The sequence below is a fragment of the Echinops telfairi genome, unplaced genomic scaffold, assembly GCF_000313985.2.
Source record: "Echinops telfairi isolate 266 unplaced genomic scaffold, ASM31398v2 ScPeMD7_70;HRSCAF=299, whole genome shotgun sequence".
Classification (NCBI taxonomy): Eukaryota; Metazoa; Chordata; class Mammalia; order Afrosoricida; family Tenrecidae; genus Echinops; species Echinops telfairi.
In genome coordinates, this window is record NW_022103968.1 from 9492952 (window position 1) to 9515249 (window position 22298).

General features: G+C 49.5%; 1 protein-coding gene across 1 annotated transcript in view; it reads right to left on the reverse strand.

Annotated features, from left to right (window-relative positions):
• Nucleotides 1–2090: 2090 nt before the first annotated feature.
• Nucleotides 2091–22298, reverse strand: part of PLPP4 (phospholipid phosphatase 4) — a 37820-nt gene continuing 17612 nt past the window's right edge. Inside the window, exons 4-5 of the mRNA XM_030885950.2 lie at nucleotides 11580–11750; nucleotides 2091–2643 (exon numbers count right to left, since the gene is read on the reverse strand). Coding sequence (XP_030741810.1) covers nucleotides 2444–2643; nucleotides 11580–11750 — 371 coding nt within the window. The 3' untranslated portion in view covers nucleotides 2091–2443. The remainder of the gene's footprint in view (nucleotides 2644–11579; nucleotides 11751–22298) is intronic.

Here is a 22298-nt window from a genome sequence, read left to right on the forward strand (position 1 = left end):
ATTGCCCCACTGTGGTCTCCTCTCTGGTAGACCTTCAAGATCAAAACCTCCCCTTCGTCTTGAGATTTGGGTTGTGGAAACTGGCTGCACCACTTCTGGGTAAAATACCTGCATTTCAGGTGACAGTAATTCACATTTGTTTTCAAAGTCACTTGCTCACGTACCTGCTATCATTGAGAAAAAAAGAAAAAAAATATATATATATATATGATGAAAGTCAATTCAAACCTTCTGCTTCCCACCTCCCATACACAGAATGATCACCTTTGTGGCTCCGGGTCCTGAAGGACTAAGTGGGAAGGTCTACGGTGCCGAAGGCTGCCCAGGCTCCTTGAACAAGGTCTGCACCAGGAGGCCCAGGCACTCAGGGCACAGTCCCCTCAATGCCATGCTGAGGGGTCTGGCCAGCAGGCCCAGGCCAGCGCTGCTCGCTGCATGAATGACATGGTGACTTGGCTCTTTCCAAAAGCTATCTGTTAAGCTCCCTGCTGGGGAGTGACACTCAAGGAGGCATCCAAGATGCATCACCCGACTGCGGGCCCAGCAGTCTGGAGAGCCTCACAGTGCAGCCATTCAGAGTGGAAAGCAGAGGGTGCTCGCTGCTTTGAAAAGAGCAAGCTGGCCAAGGGGCAGTGGGAGCTGCCCAAAGACTCTAGAACAGCGGTTCTCAACCTTCTCAAACTTCATACAGTTCCTCATGTTGTGGTGACCCCCCCAACCATAAAATTATTTTCGTTGCTACTTCATCACTGTAATTTTGCTACTGTTATGACTCAGGCAACCCTGGTGAAAGGGTCATTCAACCCCCAAAGGGGTCGCGACCCACAGGTTGAGAACCTCTGCTCTAGTTTTCCAAAGTGGGTAATACTGTCCCCTGGGGGTGCTGGTACAAGCCAGGAGGCTTCCAAGGCAGACAGACACCTGTACTTCATCCTGAATGATAGGCTAGAACACTAATGTTTGTAATTGCCTTGGGGTTGCCCAATCATTTCTTTAAGGGGCTATAGGCCATGTACGTTTGGGGACCAATGCTGCAGAACGAGGTCGGGCAAACTTCTGAGATGGAGGAGCCCATGCTGTTCCTGACAACACTATCCATAAATATGTGTTTGCAATCAAATGAAATCACCATTATCTGTAGACTATCCTTAAGAATGTTATATAGGAAAGGATGATAGTTTTATTTGCCTTTTCCATTTTACCCCGGAGCCACATGTGCGTACTGAGAGAGCCGCATATGGCCTCGGGAGCCGCCGTTTGCTGACCCCTGCTCTAGCCAGTGCACTGATCCCAATGCTTAAACATTGCAAAGAGCTGAACAGCAGGCGTGATGTGTTTCCTGGACATTCATGCCCACCCTCGCTTGACGGAACACTTTCTGCAGGCCAGGGGTGGGATCTGGGAGACCAGCCGAGGAACCCACAGGTAGCACAGAGCCCAGCAAAACTCACCTCCTCACAGGAATTAACTCTAACCTGAAGCTGATTCCTTGGACCCTGGGCTCATCACCCAGCAGCGTACGTGTGTTTTCACGTGTGTACACTGCTGGAAGGGCTGGAGGTTTGCTAATGGTCTGATTTGGAGAGACGTTAAGTCAAGCCTTCCCGTCCCTGCTCCTTGAGATGAGGCCCAAGACACTGGGCTCCTAGTCTGTGAGATCAGCCCCCATTTCCCGTAGAGGGAAAACAGAACTCACTGGAAGAGGATACGCTACAGGACCAGCTCTCAAGCCTGCTCTGGAAGTATGGGGAGAAGGATGCCTGCAGCCACCTCCTCCCCTACCCCGACCCACATCACACATCTGCAGCTTCCCTGTTCTTGTACCCAGCCCATTCCCTTCCCCAGGGAATGATGCACAAAGCCCCGGACATGCAACAGCGCTGCTCCCAGTTTCAACGCCACTGGAGCAACATAAGCTTATTATAATAAGCTCAGAGTCAGAAAGCCTTTAAGTCTTTGCTTCACTGCCCAGCCCACAGCATGACCGACAAACAGAGCGGGCTCGGGCCTGGTTTCCCACCTGTCTCACCTGTGACCCTTAACTGCATCCCTGAAGTGCTTTGACAGCGCTGGACGGCCAACACCAGGTCTTCCAGGTGGGAGGTTTTATTATGTTTTACAACCATGAAAACACAGAGAGGAAGGTGGCTGGTACAGCAATCGTGTCGGCTATGTAGGCTGAGTGGCCCCCACCCCCCACTGGCAACCTCCTTCCACAGTCTCCCAGAGACGGTTCCTCATGTCCTTCCCTTGCCAACTCAAGAACGTTGAAAAGTAAACATTTAAAGTAGCGAGGGACACCTTCGTCAGCAGAATGGAAGCAGAAGAATAGCTTTGAGAAACAACAGATGAGCAACACACTACAGAAAACCTTTCCTATGGTGCTATGGTGTCTGGGCGGCAGGTGCACCCAGGGCTGAGTGTTCGTCCTCCCCAACACCAGTCATACGGGGCCTTCGGTGAGGCCCTCCAGAGGCAGGCTGGGCGCGCTGTCCACGGTGGGCCTCTCGTCCTTCTTCAGCGAGGTCGGGACCCGGAGGCTGACGTAGGGTTTATGGCAGGCTGTGTTGGCCAGAGGAGGGTAGTGCTGTCTGTAGCACAGGTAGGCAAAAATGAGGCCAATGATACCGCCAACCAAAGAATCTGGGCAGGAGAGAGCAGAAGAGGAGAAGCGTGTGAAGAGGCATTCCAACGGAGCCCGGTAGACTTCTCCGGAAATCTCGGTGCCCACCTCCTCCACTAACACGGTCACTTATTGCTACTGTTGTCAGCTGCCACAGAGCTGGGTACAGATCACGGACAGCCCATGAACAGTGGAAACAACGCCACCGATCCTTCGCCCTCTCCATGCCTACCACGACTAGTTGAAGCTTGGACCGTTGGGATCTAGAGGGTCTTCAGCGGCTGATCTTTGGAAACACATCTCTAGGCCTTTCTCTCTCGTCCAATTTCGTCTGGAAAGTTCATCGCAACGTGCAACCCGCGCCCCCCCACTCACAGATGGGTGTTTGTTAGGCATGAAGTATACTGGCCAACGATGGACCAGGGGCTTCCTTCCGCATGGAAAGCGAGACTTCTGCCCTTGAGCTTTCATGGCCCCTCGGTTTGATGATAGGACACCCCCCGCCCCCGCCCTGGGGACCAAATGAGAAAGCATGCTGGAGAAGTAACCCTGCAGCCCCATTGGCGTGTGCACGTCCCTTTAAACACACACGGATTCTCTCTCCGCACCTGAACATGGCATGGACCCGGACTCGTGCTCCTGCTTTTGAAAGTCAGTTCTAAATTCTGGACGGAGAATTCAGGCCATGGCCACAGAATCTAAGCACACACTTGGGAAGGAATATCTTGTCTTGAGCGGGTTCCCCCAGGAGTCCAGTGACATCAGTGAGTCTGAGAAACCAGTGATTAAATCCAGTCTTTGCTCTGTCTTGAGGGGCCATGATTTCCCAGGGATGCGACAAACCTTCCGAGTCATAGACAAGAGAACCCAACATCTGATGAGCAAAATCCACAGCCCCCTGGGGTTGGCAGAGGATCCAATCTCCCCAGGGGGCTGGTCTTAGCAGTGGGGGTGGTGGATGGGGGCAAAAGATGAAATGAGGTGGGAGGGGTACATTAGAGATAAAACAGGCCCTCCCCAGAGAATCCTCCAAAAAGAAGGTGACCATTTGGAGCTCTATAGGCCCCCCAGGAAAGAAAACTACTCAAGGAATCCTCATTAAGCGTGTCTACAGATCCTCTCACCCAAAATGCTGTAGCGCAACGGAGGTCTGGCTGTCCCTAAGGAAGGAAATGTGGAGCTCTTGATAAGCTTGCTGCCGACCTTGTGTGTGAGGGGCCCCTACTTCCACATATGTTATCCTGTTTAATCTCATGAACCACCGCTGGGCAGGTAACTCCAGCCCATTTTACCAAAGCAAGGAAGGCTCAGAGAGACCAACTGACCACCCCATAGCTTTGGCTCTACCATGGGGCTGCGTTGGCACCCTGCTGGGTTCCGGGCTGACATCCCAGCCTTTTGAAGGTAATAAGGGTGTGGCTACCTGAGTTCAGATGGGGTGCAAAGGTACTCCTTGTCTGATCCAGGCTCATGGTAGCAAGTTTCCAAACACTCCTCAGGAAAGGGCACGCTGCTTGGGTCCTGAGGTTAAGTCACAAATAAATCCCACTGTGTTGTTGGTAAAATTCTCATCAGCTGCCAAGGAAATGTATCTTTTGAGGAAATGCCTAACGTAGATATATCTGCAATGTAAATTTTAATCTTGTGGTAGGCATGTTACAAGTATCTTGGCTCCGCCTAGGTCTAGCAAAATAGTTTTGGGGGGCTTTTTTTGAGAATGAGGACAATATTTTTACATTTCATGATCTCTCCTGGAATTGCTTCTACTATCTGTGGTATCAGCTCACCTGGTCGAGCAGCCATGAAAGAAGATAGAGTGGGAGGAGGTTATAGGGGACAACCGTGAAACCCAGCTTGTCCTGAGACTACAGGTGGCAGAGTCTGGGGCCACTGGTAAGGTATCTAGCACCACCGCCCAACACGAATCTTCCACTCTGAGGACTCCTTAATCCGAATCACTGCCGCGCCAACCAAGACAAGCCACGTCACCTCTTCCGTTTCTCTGTCAAATAGAGATCGCAATGTCCACTCCACCGAGCTGCGATGACGAGCTAAGGCTACTGTCTTAGAGTCTGTCACAAACTAAGAACTTAAAACACAGTGTCAGGGAGAGTGTGTTTAATGCAAATAACACACACATGATGTGGTTCCTGCCAGTGGTGGGGCCTCGCGTTAGTCTCTATGTGAGTTGTGTGCACTGCATGCACAAGGGTGTTATGTGGGAACACACAGCAGCGCCCATCACTCTTTTTTCACAGTCTGTTCCTCGGATGCCACTCCAGAACTTCCCCTTACTATCCCTCTCCTCAGATAGCAACTCAGAAGGTAAACTGGAGTTCTAATCTTCTTACCATGGCCACATCACTGTTACTGTTTTTCGCAGCATTTTAAATAAACTTCTAATGAACTTGAAAGCATTTGTCACTCCAGAAATGGGGAAGCAATCTGTGCCATAAACTCTTGCGCAGGGTCAGACGACATCGTTGCTGTGATTAAATGATGTGGTTCAAATAGGAAAGAAGTGTACGTGGCCTGTGGCCACCAGCCTATAAAATCTGCCAGGGCCTCTTGAAGTTCAAGGTCTTAGAGTTGCACTCGTGTTTTGTTTTTCCTCTAACCCCAGGCAACAGCTCCACGGGGTATTCTTTTATTAGCATCTAATATGATCTACGGCATCTGCTTCTGATCCAATGATCATGGAAGAGACCCAACAGCAAAGCCTACAAATAATATCATTTGACTTTCTATTTTCTGTAACACGGCATTTCATTAGGTGGATCATTGGCCAAGAGACATCAAAGCATTCCAAGTATGTGTTTGCTAGGCTTACTAATTTAGCAGCCTGAAAGCAAATTAAGGTTCCTGCCAATGCTTTGCCCATTTAGTGGAATGAGTGAGAAGTCACATCCTGGAGTGTGTAGTGCTATCAGAAGTAACAAGCTCAAGGCAAAAGCTATTCAAGCCACTCTGAGCAAAGTCACTGCGAACAATGTTTATTTCAAATAACTGGGGGGATGGAGTCGGACAATGATTTACTTGATGAGGGTGACTGTCATCAAGGGCCTCCAGTGGGCTGTTGTTATTTGGATGCAATCACCTTGGAGCTCGGCAGGGCTGGTGTGGACATAAATGCAGGCGGGATCAAGTTTATTGCGCAGAAGCCATTTGGGTTGACGTCATTCCAAATATGGTGGCATGCAACTGGAAGGCTCCAAAGGAAAACGCATGGCTTTCCAAGTGCCAAGAATGCAAAATACTGCTGTCTCCTTACTTAGTATTTGTCTTATTCTTCATAGAAGCCATTCATTCAGTGAGTCGACATATTTGTAGAGTATCTACTAGGTATCACATGAACAAAAGATACTATCCATGTGGAGACTATATTCGAATGCACAAGCCAGCAAACTTTGTAAAACCATCCATTTGCATATTGCTTGTAGATTTTTCTCTTGAAAACAGCAAGTTGAATACTTAGGATGGAGATCTTAATGAGGCCCACGGAGCCTATAACTTTTATAATCTGGCCCTTTACTGAGAAAGTTTGCCGACCTCTGACTGGTGGATGATGACAGATAACACCACATTCAACAAATTAACCGATCATTGTTTTGATAGGTGCTGTCCAGTGGGTTCCATCTCATAGCAACCCTATGCACAACAGAATGAAACCCTGCCCAATCTTGCATCAGTCTCACGTCCATTACTAGCTTTGGACCCATTGTTGCAGCCACTGTGTCAATCCATCTCATTGAGGATCTTCCTCTTTGTTGCCGACTCTCTCTACTTTACCAAGTCCCATTTCTTTTTCCAGGGACTGGTCCATCCAAATGACATGCCCAAAGAGCACAAGATGAAGTCTGGCCATGCTTGCTTCAAAGGATCATTCTGGCTGTACTTCTTCCAAGATAGATTTATTCATTCTTCTGGAAATCCGTGGTATATTCAAGATTGCTCACCAACACCATAATTCAAGTAGATCAATTCCTCTCAGGTCTTCCTTATTCATTGTGCAGGTTGCATGTGCATGTAAGAGGACTGAGAATACCCTGGCTAGGACTGGGTGCATCTTAGACCTCAAAATGATATCTTTGCTCTCTAAGACTTTGAAGATAATCTGTGCAGCATATTTGCCCAGTGCAATCAGTCTTTTGATTTTTTGACGAATGCTTTCATAAAGATTCATTACAGATCTAAGAAAAAGGAAATATCTAATGACCTCAAGCTGTTCTCCATGTATCATGATTTTGTTGATTAGCCTAGTTATGAGGATTTTTATTTTTACACATTAACACAGTTTTTTACAAATCTATACTGTAGTCCTTGACCTTCATTAGTAAGTGTTCCAAGTCCATTGGGCTTTCAGCAAGCATGTCTATATCATCTGCATATCACACATTGTTAATGAGCCTTCCTCCAAATCTGAGACCATGTGCTTCTCTATACAATCTAGCTTCTCAGATTATGGGTTAGCATACATATTGAATAAGTGTGATGAAAGGATACAACCTGACTCACAACTCCTGATTTTAATACAGTCGCCATCCCTTTGTATCGGTTCCTCATGAGCATAATTCATTGTTCTGGAATTCCTCTTCTTCCCAATGTTGTCCATAGTTTGTGATGACTCACACAGTTGAACGCGCACACAGTTGATTGCACTGGCAATAATGCAAATGGAAATCCTTCTGGTACTCTTTGCTTTTGATCAAGATCCATCTGACGTTAGCAATGATAGCCTTTATTCCAGATCCTCTCCTGCATCCAGCTTGAATTCTGGCAGCTTCCTGGCAGCAAACTGTTGCAACCATTTTAGGAAGATCTTTAGCAAAATATTACTTGCATGTGATTTTAATAATATTTTTGCATATTATAATTATTTCCATATTCTGTTGGGTCACCTGTTTTGTGTGTGAAATGGGCACAAATATGTATTTCTTCCAGTTGGATGGCCAGGTAGCTGTCTTCCAAATGTCTTGGCATAGATGAAAGAGTGCCTCCAGCATTCTATCTATTTGTTGAAACATTTCCATTGGCATTCCATCAATTCCTGGAGTCGTGTTTTTCACCAACACCTTCAGGGCAGCTTGGAGGTCTTCCTTGAATACCATCGGTGCTTGATCATATGCTACCTCTTGAAATGGTTGGCTCTTAACCGGTTCTTTTGGCTCGGCGAGTCTGTGTATTCCTTCCGTCGTCTCTGGATGCTTCCTGCACCAGCCAATATGTTTCCCATAAAGCCCTCACGACTGCAGCTTACGGTCTGACCTTTTCTTCAGTTCTTTCAGCATTAGAAATGACGAGCATGTTCTTCCCTGGAGGCTTTCTAATTCCAGGTCTTTGTACTTTATTTACAATTTATTTTACAATATTTTGTCTTCTCGGGTTTCCCTTTGGAATACTCTGCTCAGCTCTTTTATTTCATTTGCTTCCCCCATTTGCTTTAGTTTTTGATGTTCAAGACCAAGTTTCAAATGTCATCGAACCAACAGGACATTAGAGAAACCCACAGAAGGCTGAGGGGAGACGGTGCCTGGAATGAAATGAAGCAACTGTGTCAGGGAGACTTGGGGATGAGCTTCCATCGTCCCTGGGAACTAAGCAATGGGGTAGACCAGGACTACTGAGAAGGCAGAGAGAAGATGGTCCTGACTGAGAGAGCCTCTCTTGGGGACCAAAGATTTCCATCCAGCACATTCTGACCTGAGAGCTACAGACTGCTTGCACCCTCCTGACCGGGGTGTGTGGGTACGAATGCAGAGACGAGTGGACCCCAGGACCGTCCAGCTCAGAAATTCCCTCAGGGAGGAGACAGCATTTTATAGCCCATGCGAACGTGAGAGTGGGCCCTGCCATTCATGCGGGGCAGGTGACTGAGGAGAACCCTGAAGAGAGATCAGTCCACTGGTGCCAAGTAGTGTCCGAAGGAGACACTGAGGGGGTTGCTTCCTATGAGGCTGGTGAGGTTTGGTGAGAAACATCATAGCGTTCCAAGAGCTCTTGTACCAATCATTTCATCGTGAAGATCGAAAGACTACTTCTGACAGCCCACGGGAAGCCTGGCTAACAGCAGTGTGTGTTCCTCACCCAGTGGTTTGTGTAATGGGGGAGGGGGCTGGAGGGTGGGAAATAGGAGAGAGGGAGGGAGCATGAGATTAAGAATAAGTTGACCTTTCAAAATGCCATCAGCCTCCGTGGAAGGGTTTCCCCACAGAGAGCAGCCTCTGTCAGGCCAGAAGTCTTGTGTGGCAGAGCCGACGGTCTACTGAAGAGTCATCTCAAATTACAACCCAGTCAGGTACATGTGGCAAGGGCAATGGCGGCCATCCTGAAGATTTCCCCCAGGGCACATGATCGTGCACGTGCATGACAAGGAAATACTCTTGAAACCTGTTTTTCTGGATTATATTTGGAGGGAGACACTAATAATAATAATAACACACAGGCACCCAAGGCTGTGCAACATCACCTACGATGAAGGAAATCCATGTTAGTTAAAAGTTACCCCCAGACAAATGGAGTCGCAGGAGGAAAGACTAGCTCTAGATACATAGACTGGACTTGTTATTCTGCCTGGAGCTGGAGCAAACACATTCCAGGCCCTGGCCCTGGCCCACACAGGACTCTCAGTAGAGGCAGACATGCTCAGAAGTCTCTCTCTTCTTGTGTTTTCCCAGTAGGGCGTGGTGCAGTGAACGAGGGGATATAGCTCTTCTGACCCTGGTCTTTGAAATCCCCACCAAATGGCTGGGTGGGAGCATGCAACTAGAGGGATGAAACTGTAACATGGAGGTTGGTCAGTTTGTTCATCTTATTGGGTACAAACTGAGCCATCTCAGGAGCAGGAAAGACAGATCTCACTGCCATCAAGAGACAAGAGTCAGGAACGGAACATGTCCTCTGAACCCCAAGATTCCTGTGTGTGGAACAGCCTTGAGCCAAGAGCTGTGGCTGCAGAGGAGTGGTGACAACAGAAGCTGCAGAACCCAAAGCCAGAGCCAGAGCAGTGGGCTTTCCAGCCCACAGATCAAGGAAAACTGAGCGCCTTCAGGCAGGAGACTCACTTTCAGAGTAGACTACCTCCAGGGTCTTAACTGGAGAGCTCGGTTTGCTGACCCCTGGAGAGAGAGTTGGGGGCCTTCAGCCTGCAGCTTATGGAGGAGTAGCACGCCCTTTGGACATTTATTGGCAGCACTTAAAAAAAGAGCCTTGTAATATCGCAGGGCAGAGACCAAGGGACTGTGTGACTGAGAGGCCAAGGACCAGAGAGGTGTGCATCAGGCACAGCTGAGAAGAGATGCTCCTGACTGGAAGAACTGCATCCTGAACATTTCTGATCTGGGATTGTAACCTGTGAACGTCCCTGCTAAACCCCAATCGTATTACCTGTGCTTTCTGTGTGGCCACAGTAATACATTTCACTCCCCTGAGAGAAGCAGAGAGGGCTGTGGGAGGGACAGCTGGTGTCAGAATGGATGGAGATGGTTGACAGGTGAGGCAAGGACCAGAGAAACTGGCCTTGGGCTGATGCTGCTTTTGATGCCCTTGCCCCCTTGTGGAGCCAGAGGAAGTTAGATGCCACCACCCCACCATTTTCAATTCCCCTTGTTTCAGTGCTTGAAAACACACGGCTAGTCACAAATATCAGGGCCTTTGTGAGCACTGAATTCGGTTAGCACCATCTCGGTGTTCTCTGGTATTCAGTGGACCTGAATGGCAGCATGGCATAGATGTAGGGACACAAGCCCTGGATAGATCCAGAATTGATTCTGGTCATCTTATTTCTGGAGCAAGCCTGGTAAATGTTTCCAGTGTCTCTTTCTTGGGCCTGCCCTGCGCCTCCACCCTTTCCTCACTTACCAGAGTAATAGATTTGTGTATCCAGCATGCAGCTGGGAAGGCAGAAATGCCTAAAGCAATGCTGATCACAGAAAACAGGCATGATAATGCACAGATCCAAGTAGTTAAGATCATGGGCCATTTATTGCTATAAACATGTCATTGAGTAATCAAATAGATTTTCACATTAGGCACAGTTACTTAAGTCATAATTGAAATGGAGTCATAGAAATCTAGTAATAATGTGGTTAACTAAAGTCTACAGCAAGAAGGGACTTATCTTTGAGGATGCCACAGGGTACCTTATGAATGCTCTCATGATGGGTGGCCCCACCCATGGTCACTGGGTAGCTCAGTCCACCAGATGGGCTCCCTGCCTAGCTATGCATCAATCATTGACGTCATTACCCTCGTTTAGGAGGAGCATTCTGGTAGTACTTCTTCCAAGACAGATTTGTTTTTTTCCAGCCACTGTTCGTTGACAACACCGTGACTCAAAGGCGTGGGTTCTTCTTTGGTCTTATTCAATGTCCTGCTTTCACATGCACATGCGATGACTGGATATGCCATGGCTTGGGTCAGGAGCACCTTAGCCTTCAAAGTGACATCCTTGCTTTCAACACTTCAAACAGGCCTTGTGCAGCTGACTTGCCCACTGCTCAATGGCACTGTGGTCTTTCCTTTGCGCTTACACGGTACCAACACAGAGCTTCCGGGGGGCCGCTGCTCTGAGGAGAGCTGGAGACATCCCGCTCTGTGAGTTGGGCACATCCCCCGAGGAGCATCATGGGGAGACATGTCCTTGCTGGCCAGACTGAATGTGTGGAAGGAGCCAACACCTCTTGGCACCCAGTCTGAGGACAAAGGCAGGCGACCAGTTGGGAAAGCGGAGCTGGGGCCCAGGCCAGGGAGGCTCTAAGCCCAGGAGTCTGGTGTCCAGCAGGACACAGCAATCTCCTTGAGCCAGCGGGGCAAGAGGCCATGTGTCCCTGCCCCAATGTGGGCAGCAGAGGGGTGGAGGCCCTGGGCCTGGGAAGTGTGGATTCTCTTTGGAACGGTGTCTGCTCTGGCTGCTGCGGCTGCACCTGGAGGAAAGGGGCGGGCCCCGGCAAGCACTCACCTTGCCAGTGGTGTTTGTAGTCGCACATGCGGGACAGGGCGATCATCATGGCGCAGTACAGGGGCAGGATGGCCGCACACAGCCGCCAGCTCTTGCCGCGGCCGCTCTCGGTGAAGCAGTGCAGCTTGCCCGCCAAGTAGAACGTCGTGAAGCCAAGGCCAGAAAAGGCAACTGGCAAAGGGAGAGAGCAGGAGTTACTCCAGCAGATGGTGGCCGGGCGGTATGGTCACAGGCCACCCTGCATGCCCGAAGGGCCGGCTAGCCAATCTGTGCTCTCGGTGAGAACTTCTTAACTCCGCGCAAGACCTTCCAAGCTGTCACGTGAACAGAGCCCACTCTCCCTCCCTCATTCGCGCATTCAACCATGATGTCAAGAGCACCTACTGTGTGCCAGGACGATCACCAACCGTTGGGTCTCCAGGGGCACACAGTCCGGTGGAAGGGCCTGCCTTTGATACAATGCATTCGGTTTTAGAAGAGGAGAGAATCGGGAACCTACCGTCGCTTTTCTGGGGGAGGTGGTTAGCAAGCACCAGACTGACGAGGAGGAGGGGGTAGTGACAGGACTGGGGGCTCGGCAGCGGGGGAGCTGGTTCCATTTACTGAAGACAGGAGCTCCAAGGGCAGAGGAATGGCAGGGGCTGCTGCTTGCAGGTCAGCGTGGGCTGAATCACGAAGCTGGTTTCCTTCAGTGGGTAGTGGGGAGCCATAGAAAGCTCTTGAGCAGGAGAGCAATACAATTAGATTGTCACCATCAAACTATTCAGAAGACCTTTCTTCTGAGGCGCCCAGGGATCTATACACAGGGGGTGCTACCCACCTCTATGTCGTGACTAGGGGTGGGCTCTGGGGAAGGGGGCTTGAGATGTGGTAAGAGCCTTGCTTAGTTAGCATCACACAATTGATCCTGGATTCCAGACTGGGAGTTCACTCTGAAATGGTTCGGAGTTGATGCTAAAGGAACACTGTTGGAAAAATGAAGTGACCTTCAATTTGCTGGGGAAACAGCAGTGGACTAGCTGCACTAACCCTGCCGCTGTCCTATAAATAAAAGGCAAGCAGAGAGTGCCAGCAGGTGAGGGAACAGCCTTGGTGAAGAACAGGGACACGCTAGGAAGAGGGCAAAACCGGGTCATGGGTGCACGGCGCAGGGCTTGGGCTACCAGGTGATGGCCAGTGAATGAGAAGAACCAGCCCCCAATGAGCCACAGGTAGAATTGGAAAACGAACATGGCTTTTTAGACCTTCCCATTTGGCCTGATGAAAGGAGGGAAATGCATTCATCAACCTGTCTGAACAAGTGGGGTCATGTGCCAGGGGACATCATCTAGGCCTGACTCAGACAAAGACAGCACTTGTGACAAAGAATGAGTGTGTGTGTGTGTGTGTGTGTGTGTGTGTGTGTGTGTGTGTGACAGACAGGCTGGAACTCATCGCATATTGAGTTCTGAGCTTTTTGTTCACTTAGGTGGACGCCATGGTTGGGGCTTGTGTGTGGTGTAAAGTATGTGTGTGTGTGGCGGGGGGCGTTCTGTATGGGAGCAGTGGTCCTTATCCATGGAGTCACCTTTAAAACCTAAGGAGTTTTTAAAAACACTGGTAGGCAGACCCCTGCCAGGGGTTCTGTTTGCACGGCCCAGAGGGCTCCTGGCATTTGTGTTTGCTTTCTGAAGCAGGCCCGCTGATGCCAGTGACCGCCAGGAGCAAGAACTGCAGGCTGGGAGGGTTTGTTGAAGGCAGGTGCTGGTTCTAAACCCCTTTGCCCGCCAGCCTGATCCAAACTTCCCTCAAGTTTAGAAACAGTCCTGGATCGGGCAGAGCTCCTAGGTAACCAGCCCACTGAGCAGCTTGGTAAACGGGCCTTATAATCCTTGCAAGATGCAGACACCAGCACCATGAGCTTATGAATTCGTGCTCGCACCAGTGGCTCCAGTGGGGCTTGTAAGAAATGCTGACTGTCCAGTCAGCCCCAGCCTTTAGCCACCTTCTCTAATACGTCCGCTCCATCACGTCAACAATTTCTAGGTGATGGGAATGGCTTTGAGAGTCATCATTTATATGAAAAACCATTGGACTTTTAAAAAGTAATTTTTTCAATAAAAAATTAAATTAAAAATTAAAAATAAAACTTTTAAGCAAAAAAAAATGATTATGGTGCTGGAAAGGATTGTCTAGCCCATCACTCCCTCGGTTCTTCTTTGGGAAAGACGTGCATCAGGGTTGTATCCTCTCACCCTACGTGTTCAATCTGTGCACTGAACCAATCATCAGAGAAGCTGCGTGACACGGGGAAGAATGTGACATCAGAACTGAAGGAAGGCTTATTAGCAACGTGCGCTCTGCAGGTGACACAACCGTGCTTGCTGAAAACAAGGAGGACCAGAAGCACTTGCTGGTGGAAAATCGGATTGCCACCTTCTTCCTGCACTATGTGGATCATGGAATCCTCGAAGACGGCGCTCGGGGCTGGATTTTCTTCAGTTCTTTCAGACTGAAGTACGATGCGCATGTTCTCCCCTTTGGGCTTCATGACTTCTTGATGCCCTCCCACAGCTCGCTACGTCTTCTGTCACTGGTGGTCAGTGTATCCACTCTTTTTGAGATCAGCTCTACCAGCCTTTGGGATGTACTCAAGCTCCTAGTTTGGCTTTCATGGAGCTGTTTTAATTTTCTCCAGCTTCACCTGAACTTGCATACGAACGACTGATGGTCTGTTCCGCAGACGGCCCCTGACCTTGTTTGGGCTGCTGATACTGAGCGTCTCTGTAATCTCTTCCCACAAATATAGTCTATATTGACCTTGACAAATTCAATGATGCCTTCTCTAGCTTCGTTTCTATCACCAAGGCTATATTTTGCAATGATTGATCCTTCCTCTTTGTTGCCAACTCTTGAATTCCAACCACCAGTAATTATCGATGCATCTTGATTGCATTTTGGATCAATTGTAGACTGAAAATGTTGGTATGATTCTTCCATTTCTTTATCACGGGTTTTAGAGCTTGGATTGGGTTGGAATTGGAATAATAGTTGTAATAGCAGACCTTCCTGGTAGGCATGTAGGCATTATCCTATTACAAACAGCGTTGTTCCTGAAGACGGAGCTTGAAATGCTTTCTCAGAATGTGACACCATGTTCCCTGACACCATTATTCATTCCCAGCATCGTCAAGCATGTGATTTGTGCAATTCAAAATGGCCGATATTAGCTCACAGATGACAAAGACCTGTCTTTCTGAACTCTCTTTCATTTTCGGCAACGTCCAATCTTCCTAGCTTCATTCTTTGCACATGGAGTCCACTGTTAACCAACCATTGCTTCCCAACAGCTTCAGGATGCCAGGAAAAGGACATGAACCAGGAGAAACGCAGAATTAGAACCAGTTACCCAATTGCTTGTCCAACCGGGACTCGTCGGTCACTCACTGGATCACTCAGCAAGTCGGACCTTGCAAAGAAAGACCAACGTGCTCCAGTCCTCCAACCCCAGTGCTGTCCGGGGCCGTCGAGTCAGATCCGACTCACAGCAACTTCACAAACAACAGAACAAAGCAGAGCCCAGTCACCACCACCCTCACCGTCACGGCTCTGTTTGAGTCCATGGTGGCAGCCACCGTGTGCACCCATTCCATGAAGGGTCTTCCTCTTTGTCACGGACCCTCTACTTTATCCAGCATGGTGTCCTTCTAAGGAACCGGCCCCTCCTGTTCACACGATACCTCAAATGCTTCGATTCTCTGCCAGTCTCCCTTCTTCACTGTTCAGCTCTCAGCTCACGGCCGTAGAGTTCAAGTCTGACTCAAAGAGACCCAACAGGACAGAGTAGAACTCCCTTGTGGCTTTCTGAGACCATAAATCTTTGGGGGAGAAGAAAGCCTCATCTTTCTCGTGTGGAGTGGCTGGTGGTTTCAAACAACTAACCTTGTGGTTAGCAGCCTGACACTTAACTCACTATGCCACCAGGGCTCCACTGTCTAGTGCTAGGCTCTTTCATTGTAAGCATCTACCTAAGAAAGCTCTATCCATCAAACACCATCCCAGGGCACCTGCATCTGCTGTCAGGAGCGACCCACAAAGGCGCTGGCTTACATTTTCGGAGACCCAGAGTATTTTAATTACAGGGACATCAAATGGCATTTTTATGACAACAGTGATTTTGTTCTTCAGAAACTGGAAGTAACACTTCTCCAGATAAAAACAACAAAGGGAGCCTACCCACACATCGACTCATTATTCAAGTGCAATGAACTCCAACTAACACTTAATTACAAGAGGCGTTTTGAGGCTCAGGGTAGAGTAAGGCCTGGCATTCTCTTGAGGCACTTGATTGATTTCTCAGATTGCAAATTCAAGCCACTGAGGATTCTTGAAACATTGATTCAGCAAGAGCGAGCCCAGGGAGCATTCACGGCTGGTAATGGGAATGAATACAGAAGATACGACCTGGCCAGTTGTCTGCTACCCATCTTAGACCAGGATGGATTTCAAGCTTCAGTGCGATTCCATTTTTCTAGCGCAGCCATTCCTTAAGGGTGAAAAGACAGGCTTCATCCCCTTTCCTGCCTATTCATTACCAAAGGCACCTGGGACTCGGCGCCATTTGTTCCGTGCTTTGCATGCTTGGCACAGGGGCCAACAAAACTGCTAAGCCAGGGCCTGGGCTGATTATTTTCTTGTTCAGAATTATGAGCAATAAAACCTGCCCCACAAAGGTGAAACCCAAGTGGTTTTGTCGCCAACTTTTTGAGGAAGGAAGCAGCTACTTCGTGCATGAATCTTCAAGAGGAGAGTGTTCCCAGAGTCCAGCGTCATGAATGTAAACACACACCCACTGCCATTGCGTCTATTCCAACTCGCAGCCACCCTGCTCAGATGAGTCTATGGGCGTGAGGGACTCTTTCAGGCCAGCGGCTGACCTCGGGTGACCCAGTTATCTCACCATGCGACTTCAAGTAACACTTCGATGGAATCCTGATTTATCACCCACTCATTTTCAAGTTAAAACAGACCCCACGGGAAAGCCTTTGTCCATTATCACACTGCCTCCATGCAGCCTTGAGATCCCCAACGTGTGAACAGTACATCCCAAGATCATGGAATGCTCGCTTTGGATCTGGTTTTGCTGACTCAGCTAAGATGCACGCAGCTATTAAATGCTGGAAAACACAGACACCTGGGGATGTACAACCCCAGTCAACAGACAGAGTTCCGTCTTTCCAGAATGTTCTGCCACTTTGCAGTCTGCCTTCCCCACACCACCACTCAGGACAAGCACTATGTGGCTCCCAGCCCACCGCTCCTTTGGACCTTCCGGGAACTTCGTATGAGCAGACTCAAACGGCGTGTTCCCCAGAGCCTGACTTCTTGTGCTCCGTATCCTGGTTCTGAGATGCATTCATGTTGCTCCACGTGTCCGTCCTTTGTGTCTTAAGTGCCATCCTCCTTTCTCTGGAGAGACAATCTGGCTCTCTTCGGAATGGGTCGAGAAGGCATTGATGCCGATGACACCGACATCCCTTCCCTGGGTGTCCCAGGACTGCCTGGCTTCCGGGTGGCTATCACGCCACTCACTCACCTGTGACAGGTAGGTACTCAGGTGCTCTCAGGTCCCAGTGGGATCTCCCTCAGAGCTCACACCCACCAAGCTGGCCCAGCTTTGCCACGCCTACCTGGCAGTCAGGTACAATGTGAGGTGTCCTATGTTCTTCCTAACCTCCATCTCCCATGCTAATGGGCAACGGTGACTGGTATGTCTAGGAGTGGCATTTTGAAGAAGAACCCGTATGGACTGCTCCCGAGAGAAGAAAAACCCCATGGATGGTTATGGTACGAAAGCCTAGAAGAATCTCTGAGGACTTTGAAAACATGGTCGATTGCCCTCACTCTGAGAGGACCGAGTTGTTCCTGATGTCCGGGGCTAGAGTGAGACCGAGTCTACTGTTCTGACAGGCGAAGTGAGTTACCCATTGGGTGGCTGTGGTTCAAAGCCACCAGCCGTTGCTTGGGAGAAAGATGAGGCAATCGATCTCCTTCTCTAAAGACTGGCAGTCATGGAACCCCCAAGGAGCCATTCTACTCTGTGCCACGGGGTGGCTATGCGACAGGATGGACGTGATGGCCGTGGGTTGGGTGTGGTGTCCATGCAGAGCTACTTCTTGGCAGCTGGGAGCCCAGGCTGGCTGTGCGTGGACCCGACGGGATTGTGATTGTACACAGCCCTGCTTGCTGAGGCTCACAGCGTTGCATGGTTTGGGCCAGGCCCTTCAGCAGCCCTTTTGCTGCTCCTTCGGGAGGAGGTTGTCATCTCCTTTGACCACGAGCTTGGGGAACCACGGGGTGCCATTCCATGAGCTTGGGGGCCACGTGGTACTCGTCTCTCACAAGGGGCCCAGAGGAAGTCCAGTGAACAGCGAGCCTACCCATATGCAGAGGCTTCCCTTTCAGCTCTCACTGTCTGTGTGACTGATGCTATCCACACAGAGACCTGACGGCTGAGTCTGTACTGCTGCAGCAGCCGTCATCCCACGAGCAACATAATGGAGGAAGCAGCTGATCGAGACCAACCCCAACTGTCCAAGGCGGGGCAACCTGGGTGCAGGAGCAGCCCACACGACAGACTCCTAACCGAAAGGCCAGGCTCCAAAGACACCCAGGGGGAGGGGTTGCCTCCCAAGACAGCGACCAGCCATCTGCTTCGGAAAGGCAAACATCGATAAACTAACACATGTTGCCACGGAGTCGATTCTGAACCATGGGGACCCCGCGTGCTGTGGAGTAGACCTGCACGCCACAGGGCCTTCATGGCTGTGACCCGTTGGGAGCCAATCCTTAGGCCTTTCATTCAAGGTGGGTGGATTCGAGTGTCTAACCTGTGGGCTAGCAGCCAAGGGTTGAACGATGTGCACCATCCAGAGACTCCATTTTGGAAGTTCACAGTCCTAAAGAGAAATGTGAGCTCGGATGCACAGGACCACCTTGATGAACCTTGAAAACATTATGCAGCGGGAAACCAGGCCACCAGAGAAAGAACAAATATCGTCTGATTGTACTTAGGTAAGGCTTTAGGGCACGCAGAGAGAGAGCCAAGTTTGCGGTGGCTTGGTGGCTACCAGGGGGCCTTGGGGGGTCAGAGGCAGAGAAGCCGAATCTGGAAGCCGATGTGTCTGCGTGTGGTGATGGGACGTTTGCCAGACGTGATTGGCGGTGAACGGAATTGGTGGTGGAGGTGGTGGCAGGTGCCATCTAGGTAGTTCCGACTCCTAGAGACCTGATGTACAGCACAAGGACACACCGGCTGCTCCTGCGCCATCCACCACTGCTCTTACGTTGGATCACAGAGATGCAGCGCTGTGCCCAGCCATCTGATCAGGGAACCTTCTTCTCTGTTGCCGGCCCTCTGCTGGACTGAGCATGATGTCCTTCTCCAGGGACTGGTCTCTCCCGAGAACTTATCCAAAGGATAGGGGGGGATGAAGCCTCCACAGCTTGGCCTCTCGGGAGCACTCTGGCTGCACTTCCTCCAAGACAGATTTGCTTGTTCTCCTGGCAGTCCCTGGTCCGTCCATCGTCTTCGCCAGCACCACGTTCAAATGCATCCCTCCTTCTCCAGACTTCCTCAGGAATACAGTCAGTGTAATTAAATTGTACGCATACAAAGCCTTGCCTTGGTGAATATGTTGTATGCTTATTGTGACAATAGTAAAACATGTTTACGCCCCATTTTAGCTTGTACACTCAAAAAATATTTTATTTTAAAGACCTGCACTTACAATCAAATTAAACCCACAGGAGTAGAAGCGAGAGCTGCTGTGCAAAGAAGAGGCTGCCTAAATGCATGACACACTTGTGCAGCCCACCATGAGCACCGAGGACATGGCTAACACTGTGGCGTTCCCTTCAACGCGCACACACGGTGAGGTGCGGGAATAAGCGGGAGAGGCCGGTGGGCCGCCTGCAGGCGGGTTGCCTTAGAACAGCCCCATCCCAGGACACTCTCGGGCAGGGCTGGGTGCGGTTTTGTTTCACTCTTTGTTCTTCCCCAGGGAAAAGGACTAGAGTTTCGTGACATTATAAGAGATGGCACGCCATTATCCCATGACGTTTTCTCCACACCCTAAACAGTAAAGACTAGAAACCCCGAAGGTACCAATGAGTAAACCAAGGTGCAACGTCCGGAAGCGACTTGCCCAAGGTGACTTCAGTAGTGAAGTAAGGGAGCCAGGTCCAGCAGACCCGTGTCTGAACACCGTGTCTGTCTGCAGAACACAGTCGGTAGAGAGATGTAGCTGAACGCAATACAATTTACTTCCGTAGCACAATCAAACAATTACAAAAAGCCAAGGTGTTTTACTTATTCACTCTTTCCTCCTAGGGTGGCTCTTACAACACCATCTAAAAGTAGGCAGTTATGAATCTCTGGAGAATCGTGAGTGTGCGCGGTGTCTGACTAGGAGTCCGGGGGAGCTGTAGTGACCTACGTGCTAGGGCCCCTCTTCGACCCAGGATGCAGCACACCGAATCTCTTCTGGTCAGATGCCTTCTCACCCTTCTTGACCCTTCTGAACCCCACTCATCCCTCAGCAGAGATTGTCCCTGACCATGGGCAACGTGAGAGGCTGTGTCATTAGGAAGGCACCCTGTTTCTCCTCCTGCCATCCATCGGGTTTATAATGCCATAAGTGCTGGTGGTTCCATCTGTTTAACATCTTTTTCTGTCCACCAGGATGGTCCAGGACAGCTGTTCAGGCCGGCCACTGCCCTTGATGCCCAGGTGCCCAGCCACAGGACGAAGAGGCACTGACACCGAAGAACCTATCACACTGACCGCACGGCTCAGTCTTCTCTTCCTCTAAGGAGGAAGGTATGGGGTGTCCCATGGACTTTCAGAATCAATGGTGAATGTGGGGTCCTGAACCTATACCTATAACATAAATGGAACTTTGGTTCTTATCCAGTTAAGCCAACAAGTCAATTTGTACAATAAATATTCAAGGGCACCTGTGATGAGCAATTAAGGAGCCCTAGTGGCATAGTGATTTGGAACAGACTCAGCAGTGAGTTTGGGTTTATTTTGTTTATTTGGTGGTGTAGTGGTTATGCATTGGGCTGCTAGCTGCAAGATCAGCAGTTTGAAACCACCAAAGGCTCTGAGGGAGAAGGATGAGTGTTTCTACTCCTCTAGAATTACAATCCAGGACACCCACCAGGGCATCTCTACCCTGTTCGGTAGGGTTGCTATGAATCAAATCTACTCATTGACAGTGAGTTTGGTTTGGGGGTTTGGTGGCACAATGGCCACATCCTTGACTGCTAAGGGAAAGGTTCTTGGTTCAAATCCACCAGGTACTCCAGAGGAGAAAGATGAGGCCGTCTGCTTCTGTAAATATTTACAGCCTCAAGCAGGGGAAGACTCTGAGAGGAAGGCAAGAGTTAAAGGCTATGGAGGTAAGTGCTGTTTTAGTCACAATCCTGGGTGTAGGAGGGAGAGTATGGCTCTATCCACATATTTACTTGACAGAGCTTTCCCTACACGTGTATTCACCTGTGCTGCACACAGAATCGTGACTACGGTGGAGCATGAAGGGGAAAGTTATGAAAACGTCTCAGACATAACCAAACACACTGAGGGAATGAGTCACTCAGGATCATGGTCTAAGGGTCCTCAAGGTCCAACGCTATAACATATTCCACCAAGACAATGTTGTACATCCTATGTTGGTGAGCAGCAACTGGGGCCTTGAATAGCTTGTGCGCAGCTATCTAAGATGCTACTATTATTCTCTTTCTGTCCGGAGGAAAGAGGAGTGAGGAAAATCAAAACATGAAAACAAGGAGTCCAACCGCATAATGGGCCACATGAATATCAGCCTCCGTGACCCTGAGACCAGAAGAACTAGATGGTGCCCAGCCAACACCAACAACTGCTCTGAGAGGGATCACATTAGAAGACCCTAGATAGAATGGGAGACAAATGTAAAATAAAACTCAGAATCAGAAATAAAAATCTAACAACAGGCTTATTGGTCAGATAAAGACTGATGGGACCCCCAAGACTATGATGGGGGTCCTTAGCCATCCTTCTGGTCTGGCTCAATTTTCAGCCAAACAATATAAGGGAACCAGTTACACAATGGAAGTTCATGCTCCTTGGAACAATCAATCAATCATTTGAGATCAAAAGGGAGGCCTTCCCAAGGACAGAGTTCAGAAGGGTTAGGAAAGAAAGAGGAATGGAAACGAGAAACACCAGGGAAACGTGGGGTAGACGATGTGGCCTTGTGGAGACACAAGCAATGAGATGGCGCAGTGGTGTCTGAATTGTTGAAGGGAAAACTGATGTGCTCTGTAAGCCTTCACTCAACTCACAATTTTTTTTTAATTAAGATTTTCGGCTTTGGAAACCCTGTGGGGCTGTTGTGCTGTCCTCTAAGGTTGCCGTGCATCGCAATCGGTGGAGCAAAAGTGGATCGTTTGTGAACAACTGGCCCTGATGGCCAAACACTCAGCAGCTAACAGAAAGATTGGCAACTGGAACCAACTTCTCAGGAGAAAGATGAGTTAGTCTGCTTCCATGAGGATTTATAGCCGTGGGAACCCGATAGGGCAAATCTGTTCTGTCCTATAGGCTCTCAGGGAGTCAGGATTGGTGCAATGGCCGTGGATTTTGTGCTGTTTGTGTGTTTTAGGCCCTGGAAATAGCCAGGGTCCCTGCCCTCATGG